The 9523-nt window shown below is 47.3% G+C and overlaps 1 protein-coding gene across 2 annotated transcripts; it reads left to right on the top strand.

The window, feature by feature from the left end:
• The first annotated feature begins 210 nt into the window (after nucleotides 1-210).
• LOC114859672 (voltage-dependent calcium channel gamma-5 subunit) lies at nucleotides 211-9128 on the top strand. 2 transcript variants are annotated; one of them, XM_029157706.3, is made up of 7 exons: nucleotides 211-424; nucleotides 4801-5040; nucleotides 5303-5344; nucleotides 6329-6415; nucleotides 6497-6637; nucleotides 6722-6867; nucleotides 6946-9128. In XM_029157706.3, the coding sequence occupies exons 2-7, from the start codon at nucleotides 4845-4847 to the stop codon at nucleotides 7207-7209; spliced, it is 876 nt and encodes a 291-aa protein (XP_029013539.2). In that variant the 5' UTR covers nucleotides 211-424; nucleotides 4801-4844; the 3' UTR covers nucleotides 7210-9128. The 2 variants fall into 2 exon arrangements, with proteins under 2 accessions (XP_029013539.2, XP_029013538.2); XM_029157705.3 differs by lacking the exon at nucleotides 5303-5344 and having other exon boundaries at nucleotides 217-424.
• The last annotated feature ends 395 nt before the right edge of the window (nucleotides 9129-9523 follow it).

Consider the following 9523-nt stretch of genomic DNA (forward strand, 5'->3'; position numbering starts at 1 on the left):
GATGTATGTTTATTTCCAGCATCATTCGAAGAATGTAAACCGAATTAAATGTAGGTAAAAATAATGTGGTCAGTTGTACAAATTGATCAAATCAGTTGTTGAAGTTTTAACATCTAACCTGTTCTGGTCTGGGAGGGTCCGCAACAAAACAACTGTGACGCCTCGTGGCTTTAATCTGGTCTGAACCGCGAACTCGCCGTTATTCCCCGCGTCACGTGAACGCAGCATCTCAGAGAGGTGGAGTGCTGAGTTACACCATGTGCGCACTGGCTCGGATAGTAGCTCCGCAGCCGCGCTTCCCCGCAGACACACACGCTTCACTCATCGCTGCGCTCAGACGACACCGACCGACTGACCGGAGACCGACGAGGGACGAGACCAGAGCGGCGGCAAGAAGTGGCCTCAGTGCGACCTCTCATCGAAGGTAATAAAACATTTTGGATGAATGTCAGCGGAGTTAAGAGACAATTATTCGTTGTTCCCTCCGTATTTGAGTTCCTTGTTTTATTAGTTGAATGCGAAACATATCGCATATATCACTGCGCACTCTAAGCGCGAGCCCCTAAAAATAACTTTGTGTGTGAAGAAAGCGGCTTAATCCGACGCGCTGTGGGCTCAAACGCGCTTTACTGAAGGCTGCACCGCGTCCCCTTCAAAGCAGAGCGAGCGGAATAAAGCGGCGCTGGACCATGTGTGAACTTTAACGGCGGCTCGTTGCCTCGTGGCTTCCTGGCAGCCGGGACTCTGTTGTTACAAGTCTGCGTGCAGCCTAGAATGAGGGTGAAGTGATCTGGCACGAATGCTCTTTCTCGGCTGAGAGAGAGGGAAATGACACACAGAGGTGTTCTGGTAAAAAAACAAAAACAAAAACACGGGATATAACGATGTCCACGTCAGCTCTGGTGGTTTTGCCCTCCACGCTCTAAACCGGAGGTTCACGCGTGTCTTTGTTCACTAGTTTATTACTGGGGGACTTTTCAGCACCGCGGACAGCGACCAGGGATGAGGCGACGGGAGTAACAGCTGATTCACCCCGTGCTGCACCTCAGCAGAGCGTTGGGTTCAAATTAGCTGGTGACAGAAGAATGCAATGTTTCCAAGTTCTCCAATCCGGACATCAGCGGAAACTTATATCACGTTTTTATTTCACGTGCTGCGACACCAGAGCTGTAGCTGTAAAAAGTAAAGTGTAAGTAAACAGAGGGGAGATGTAAATGCAGGCTCAACTTGGAGCAGGACTGCGGTAACAGGCAGCCTGCAGGCCTGGTTGGCCCACGTCCACTCCTCACTGTGCCAGCCAGACAAATATTGCTACCATACAAATTCAGACAGAGATGTGTGGGCTGCAGGGGATTATTTTTCTCCGATTGCAGGAGAGGAATGTTTTTTCAGGCTGCATTCTGGTCGATGGCATCTTCTCAGTTCTCAGGTTTAGTGTAACTTTAACATCATCACATCGACGTTCGGAGCTTTACTCCGACAATACTTTTAGCTTATTTCTTAATTTTAGTGTGTACATGAAGCATGACCAACACAAAATGCACATTTATTGGACACAGTATACTGTACATGAGCTTCCCCTCTGGCATCAGCCCACTGTCTTGGCTGTAGCTCACTGGTTTCAGAGATCATGGTGGGCATAGTCCTACAGGAACTTCACGCAGTTCTTTCTTTGGAGATGTCACTGTTAAAAGAAATGTTATTGATGTGCGCATATATTTAAAAAGGAGTGTGAATAGAATTGATATCTCAGTCTAAAATTTTCTCCATTTGTGTCTGTCCCAGTGAAGAAGCCTTGTTTTGGGACTCGCTCTTTGGCGCATTCACGCTCGGCTAATTCGGAGGCCTCCCTTTATAGCGTTGCCAGGCAACGAGGCCAAGTCAGGCACTCACAAACGAGAAACTTGTTCTTACGACAAACGCTGAAAAAGGGACGCTCTACTTCTATTGCTGTGGCTCCGTCCTGGATTGAAGCTGTTCGTGATAATTGTTCCCTCGATGCTCTTTTGAAGCCAACAAACGCTTTGGAAAGTGTTTTGCACCGAGGATCCGAAGTCATTAAAGTCTCCGTCCAAAACATCCACAGTTATTACGATTATGACACGGGTTTGAACGCGGAGAACAATCTGCCTGACAGGCTGTGTGCACACGCTTCACTCGCGATCCGCGGTGAAGGATGGAGGATGACAGCGCGGAGCCAGAAACCAGCTCGCTAAAAGACATTAGCTGCTTCTGCAGCGCCGTGAAAAGGCTCGGCCTCGTCCAGAGCTGCCCCGTCTCATTGGGGGGGGGGGGGGGGGCTCTCAGTGTAACCTGAGTCCGCTGATGCTCACTGAACCTCCACCTTAAGTGGGTTCCTCACAGCTTGTAGCACCAGGGCTGATGATGATCTGATGATGAGTGCGGCTTGTCGTGCCGTCAGCGTACTGTATAGCGTGGCTCTGAGGGAGCCCACCTGAGCGTCTGCAGGCGGAGGAGCCCCCGTGGAGGCCGTGGAGGGCTGCCAGCCTTCTCTCCAGCTGTGTCTGTGGCTCTCTCCTCCCCGTTGTCCTCAGGCTCCTCCAGCGCTCGCTGCGTGTCCACATCGGCGGCAGCAGAGGGAGCGCAGTAACTGGGTCAACAAGCATGTCTCTGTTTAAATTATATTTTGTATGCACCAAATGTTTTTTTTTTTGTGGGGGGGGGGGGGGGGGTTAGACACAGTATATTGCAAAATCTGAAATCACATTACTGCTTTCTTCCAACCCATGTGTGTTTCTATGGAGATCTGCGTTTCAGTTGTTATTCCGTGCTAAAGGCTGCAGACATATGCTTCCATAGAGGTTCCATAGGTTTTTTGGGGGGGGGGGGGGGCGCATGCGTATCCTTGAAGGGGCCTCCGCAGCTGATAGTACACGGCGACTGCAGTGTTCTTGGCAGCGAGCCGCTGGAATCGGGGTTGACAGGAGGTCAGGTGCATGTTAACGACGTAGACAGAGGAGGAGTGCCCTACTTTGGGGCGATGACGTGCCCTTTGCTCTCGCAGCGCTGTGCATCTGCCTGACTTGACGCCAACGTGGCCCCCGTGATGTTCGGCATCACATGAAAGAGGTTTTAAACGATGCATCGCATGTGAACAAGGAGCGCGCACTAATAAAAATACGTTCATTTAATACAAAATCAGAACAAGCTTTTGTTGTGAAAGTATTGATTGTAATTTAGTGCTGATGTTTATTCATGGAACAGGGGGTTCGTGCGTCCCCACTTCAAGGCTCTGAACCTTTAATGAGAAATACTAATAAAATAAAGTCACCATTTATAATCCTTTTCAGACCAGAGCAGTTTTTAGAATTCACGTTCCACTGAATGGTAAATGGTGGCGTGTCCAGTTGTTCCAGCTGTTTTCACTTCCAGTTGTTGACACTCTGATTCACAGGTCAGTCAGGGTGCAGTCTGGGGGTTTTGAGGTGGTGGTCGGGTTTTAATTTGAACTCGAGCTTTCCCTCTGCAGCTCCAGCGCATGAGTGGATCAGGAGCCCTGTGCGCGTTCTGTGATGTGACGTTCGCTTCCGCACGACGCTCTGCTGAGGGAAAAAGCACGCGTCGCGTCCACAAGTTGTGGTTTGATGCCAAATGACCGGAAACAGAGCCGCGCCCTGGTCAGTGTACTGTGAAAGAACGGCTCTGTGGCATCGTGCGCCGCTGACGTCCGCTTTACTTCTCACTCGTCAAATCTGCTTTTTTGTGCTTCAGAAAACTTTAATGGTGTGTGATATTAAAAATACATTTAGCTATGGTCAGAGATGTGTATAAATCATGTATATATAAATTGTATAAATATATATATGCATATATAGTGTATAAAATGTATACATGTAGACAGTCCAGAGGCGTTGTCCGTCTTTCTGATCATTAACTCACCTCATTTCCCTTTAACGCTACACAGCAGAGGAGCTCTGTCCTCCTGGGACAGTCGGTCACAACAGCAGAAGGATGCTGCGCGCTGTCCTTTCTGTGGGTTCTCAGCGTGGCAGCGCGCTGACATCTCATTATGTAAAATGCGCTCCTTTCAGTGCACGTTGCGCTAAGATCACCGCCGCACACGCAGCTCCGTCACTGTGTTGGCACATGTGAAGCGCCTGCACGGCAGATCATCATACGGTATCACAGCAGAATCCAACCTGCTTCATGACTGCACTTTTCATCATAGACGCTGTTATGATACTGTACTACGCACGTCTTCTGTAAATCTGTATATATTAATGTATATGGGAGACTTTATACTCCAATGAGAGAGAACTTTTCCCAGATTTCTTTATTAGCTGAAACAAAGAACACCCTCACACGTCTTGCTTTATTTCCCATGCGTCGCCGTCACTGTATCAGGAGTAGAGCTTAATTAAGATGAAACAATGCGCAGCTGTCAGACTGGCTCGCACCATTTACAACAGAACAGCTGCAAACTTGATTATCCATTTGTATTTTTAGCCGTACACGTTCTCATCGTTCAGCATAGTCTCTACATATTTACTGTTAGGCTCACGTCAGGTATGTTTTATTAAATGATTTAATTATAAATGTTGCTCATTGTTAATTGTTTTTTTTACTTATTTTTATTATCTTGTTTTATCTCTTATTCTTAAAGTACAACACTTTGTTCAACCTGGTTGTGTTATAGGGCTGGATCAAATAAAGGCTACTGTTACTGTAATTACTTTCAGTCAGTTTCAGGGTCCCAGTTTCAGTCACTCAGTTCAGTCTAATCCAGCCCCATGTCTCTTCATCTACTTCCATCAGTGTTTCTCTGTGTTCCTCCCCCAGCTCCCCGTTCTCTCAGTGGCGCCCCCTGCTGTCCAGGCTGTGGCATGAGCCTGTGTGGCAGGAAGGCGCTGACGTTGCTGAGCAGCGTGTTCGCTGTTTGCGGCCTGGGCCTGTTGGGCGTCGCCGTGAGCACCGACTACTGGCTCTACCTGGAGGAGGGCATCATCCTCCCCCTCAACCAGAGCACGGAGATCCGCATGTCGCTGCACTCCGGCCTCTGGAGGGTTTGTTTCTTGGCTGGTGAGTCAATCCGTTCCGTTTCTTCTTCTTGTGCCTTCCTCTGGCTTCCCGCCCTTGAACCTCCAGGCGGCTGCCGGTTTTTGAGCATGCGTTGGTAGCTTTGCGATAGAACCGGTGCCTCTGCTTCTCTTTGTCTCGTCTGTTTTGTCCACGCGGCTTCCTCTCCCGCCTTTTGCCTCCTCAGCTCCGACACCAGACGCTTTTTCCTCCAGCTCTTGATTAGAAAAGACAAACTAACTGTCAGATCTCATTCTTTTCTTAGAGACACAACCTTCAGCGCACGTTTTGTCCCAGAGTAAACCAGGTATCATCTTTTGTTCTTACTGATTTGCTCCGTCTGGTAACAACAACACCTAACTTTATTATTGCACTGGTGTTAAGATGCTTTTTCACCAGCTTTGGTCCTGGAAAACTGAAAGTGCCACATTACTCCATTTACTGACGATGTGTTCCATTAACCTCTGTGCTCTGTCCTGTTTCAGGGTTAATCATTGAGTTGTGGCAAATATTTTGTGAGTCCAGTTGTGATTAAGTGACGATGTTGGGGCCGTAGCTATAAATGGACTAATGGTGGAGTGTGTGCTTTAAGGGCAATTGAGTGGCCTTGTTGCCTAATTAAGTCTTGTGGTGCATGATGTTTGACCCAGAATAGTTCACCATCGCAGTCAGAGGATGCTCCACAGAGTTTTGGTGGTATTGGGTGTTAGAGCTTATAGAGGTTCTTTAGTTTCTATGACTTATGTTCATTGTATTCAGTAAACTCCTTTATTGCGAGTATCAAGTAAGTGATGTCTGATGTTCATGAAGTTTACCTTTTTTTTGTTTTTTTTGCTAAACACAATGTTTCTTCTGCATTAATTTAACACAAACACGGCACCGAGCCAAAGCCTGAACGCACATTGTTTCACCGCATCAACACACGGGAGTGAGAGCTCATGTGCAAAATCTCACCTTCTCCCACACCTCGCAGTGTCTGAGGTTAATGAAGGGCGCGCTTCTGCGGCGCCGTTGTCGGAGGAAGGTGCTGGAGTCGCACATCGGAGGCTCCCGCAAACAGCTCGTTGTTGAGCGGCTCCCAACAGCTCCCATGAAATAAGCCGCCGCTGTTTCACACTTTTCCACGAGAGTGAATCACGTGCGGTTACAGTAGCGACAGCTCGATATTTGTGGTGCACAGTGGCGACGTTTCCCCGCGGGAGCAGCAGTCGTTCGGAGAGCGGCTCTGCCTCCGTTTCGCAGCCACAGCATGTGGATCGGACTGACTGACCGTTCCTCTCTGTCCGCGCAGGCGAGGAGAAAGGCCGGTGTTTTACCATAGAGTACGTGATGCCCACTAACGTCCAGATGACCTCAGAGTCCACTGTCAGCGTCCTGAGTAAGTAAAATGAGTTCAGGGTCAAAGTCTGAGAGAGAAAACGCAAAGGCTACGTCACTGGACTGATTCTCACCCCCCCAGAGATGATACGCTCGGCCACGCCCTTCCCTCTGGTGAGCCTCTTCTTCATGTTCATCGGCTTTGTGCTGAGTAACATCGGCCACATCCGACCGCATCGCACCATCCTGGCCTTCGTCTCTGGCATCTTCTTCATCTTGTCGGGTGCGTTTTCGGCGTTTCGCTCGCGGCATCAGACGAGCAGGCGAGCGGATGCTGATGCTGACGCGTCCTCCCGCCTCCTCACAGGTCTGTCTCTGGTCGTCGGCCTCGTCCTGTACATCTCCAACATCAACGACGAAATGCTGAACCGAACCAAAAGCAACGAGGCCTACTTCAGCTACAAGTATGGCTGGTCTTTCGCCTTCGCTGCCATCTCCTTCCTGCTCACTGAGGTAATGTCTCAGGATTCGCCACTTTATGGTGAATCGGTGGCCCGTTTACAGCGTAAATCCTGCCTCTTGTCTCCGCAGACGGCCGGCGTGATGTCGGTCTACCTGTTCATGAAGCGCTACACAGCGGAGGAGATGTACCGGCCCCACCAGGGCTTCTACCGCCCGCGCCTCAGCAACTGCTCCGACTACTCCGGCCAGTTCCTGCACCCAGACGCCTGGGCCGGCCGCGGCCGCAGCCCCTCCTCCATCTCCTCCGAGGCCTCGCTGCAGATGAACTCCGCCCACTACCCCGCGCTCCTCAAGTGCCCCGAGTACGAGCAGATGTCCTCCTCGCCGTGCTGAGGCACAGGGTGCTGGTTGGGTTCTGTCTAGATCCTTAAGATTCGGCAAAATCAATTCAGTCACTACGAGCTCTTACTGTAAGTCTGACCCGGTCTTCCTGCCGCCCATCCTGTAATAGCACCTTTTGGCTCTGTGGAGCATAACTCTGAGGTTAAAGGTCGACCTGTTTGCTTTATAGTTTGCTAACCAGGGAGAATTGAACCAAGAATAGGCTACGGCCTGCTGATCCATCCAAGTGACTTTAGGAAGAAAGACAGTTTGATTTATTTCAGAATTATCAATTCTCAATTTGGTTATAAGATTGTTGTTTATGTTGTGCAGCCATCCGATTTATAAAAGATGACACATCTGCACCAGCTGCACACGAGCATCCTCAGCGGTGACTAATGAGGTCACTGTGTAGGGAACGTCCTGCTCAACCAGTTCGGACACATTTAATGACGCTGAGGAACATGAATGTGAATAGAAACACATTCCAACTGATCATTTTATGACCAAACAGTGGCTTACTGTGCTGTACGTGTTGGGAGAGTTGCCCTCTGACCTCCCATGTGACCCTCACCTCCGTGTGTACCGCGCAGAACACCACTGTTATGTTACAACAGTAACTGAGTGGTGTTCTGGGACCTTTTGAGCTGTAATGTGGGTGGAAAGCGTCACCTCCCTGCATTAGCTAATGTTACATTAGGTCGACGCCAGAAAACAGGAGTATTTACACCACCGTAATAGTTGGTACGAAAGGCTGCTACGGTAGTTAAGACGCATCATCGGCCCAAATCTTATTATTGTTACTCAGCATTTAGATAAATCATGTGATTGTTATTGTATATTTTGTACAGAAAATAGACAAAACATAACCTGTCTAGGCTTATATACTGTATGATCAGAGAACCTGAAACTCCGGTGTATGATTTTATGCTTTTAACCTAAATGAAAATACTAAAATAAGCAGTAGGAGCATTTGTCACTTTTGACAGGTTGGTGGCACTTTAAAGCTCAGTAATCGATAAATAGGAGCAGATGTGAATAATTAATAAATAAAGTGGTTGTTCACTAAAGTAATAACCAGATGGTCAATTGATATAAACAGTTGATAAACTAGAGATGGTTATTAAAAAGTAACTATATAAAAAGTATATAAAAGTAAACGTAACTATATACTGTATGCTATAACATGAAGAGTGAAGCAGCTGTTCAGTGTATTTAGCCCCAGAAAGGAGGAGGTGGGACTGTGTGGAGAATGTAAACGGTTCAGGTGGTAGGATGTAGGAAAAATACATCTACGACAGACAGCGATATAGAACTTAAAATATAGATACATATTTTTATAAATGAGCCCCTAAAATGGAAAGAGAATGCTGTTCAGCTTCAGTGCGAAAGTATCAAGTATATACGTTTTATAAGTGTAAGTAAACATATAATTGCTGTAAACATTTTGTGTTTGTGTAATAATTTATCTTAGTTTAATATGTTACTAAAATCCTAATTATTGCCATTATTTGTTGTTGCGTGCCGTGATCCCCACATGTAGTGGCAGCTTTCATCACTGGATTCATGTGCCATCTGCAGAACATGTGAACACAGCCACGTAAACATTCATCGTGCCAGGTCTACAGGCAGGTCACAGGCTGCTGCGCTGACACACTGTACATAGAAAATCATCACGTGTGTGTAGCCTCGTGAAGACAGCAGTAACCGTCGTGGAGTGGATTTGCTGTGTATGCAGTATTTGTGGCAGCTGCTTTGCCTCCTTAACCATTTTGAGAATGTGAGCCTTTGCATAACATGCTTATATACATAAATGTAAAGTATCCAGATGGTGTCTGTGTCATGAAATGTCAATTCTCCTGCATTTTTACCATCGGCCATTTTCATTATCATACATGTGCAATGAAGAAATAAATTTTTGATTTGATAAATATTGAGCTCGTTCATTTAAACACACACACATTTAGAAGCTCATCGAGTTCATTAAAAAGATGTTGTTGAGGTGCCGCCCTGTTCACGACCTGTCACATGTTCACATCAGAAAGGCTGAAGCTGCAAATGGGAGAGCAGTGGAATAGGGATGAGAAGAGTGCAGATGTGGGGAAAACAAAATTGGATTTGTCATCTACAGGTCTAGACTGTGCTAATTATAAGTTAGCGAGGGGAAAAAGCCTAGAATAGAATCCCACTGTAAAACTTCATGCAGGCTGCTCAATTCAGCACTTTATAAAGAGGACTGATCTGCTATTGTACCAGAGGGTCAGAGTAGCAAACAATATACTAATTATATACTAATATACAGTACATGTTTATTGCAGTAAACATG

The sequence above is a fragment of the Betta splendens genome, chromosome 1 (genome assembly GCF_900634795.4).
Source record: "Betta splendens chromosome 1, fBetSpl5.4, whole genome shotgun sequence".
Lineage (NCBI taxonomy): Eukaryota > Metazoa > Chordata > Actinopteri > Anabantiformes > Osphronemidae > Betta > Betta splendens.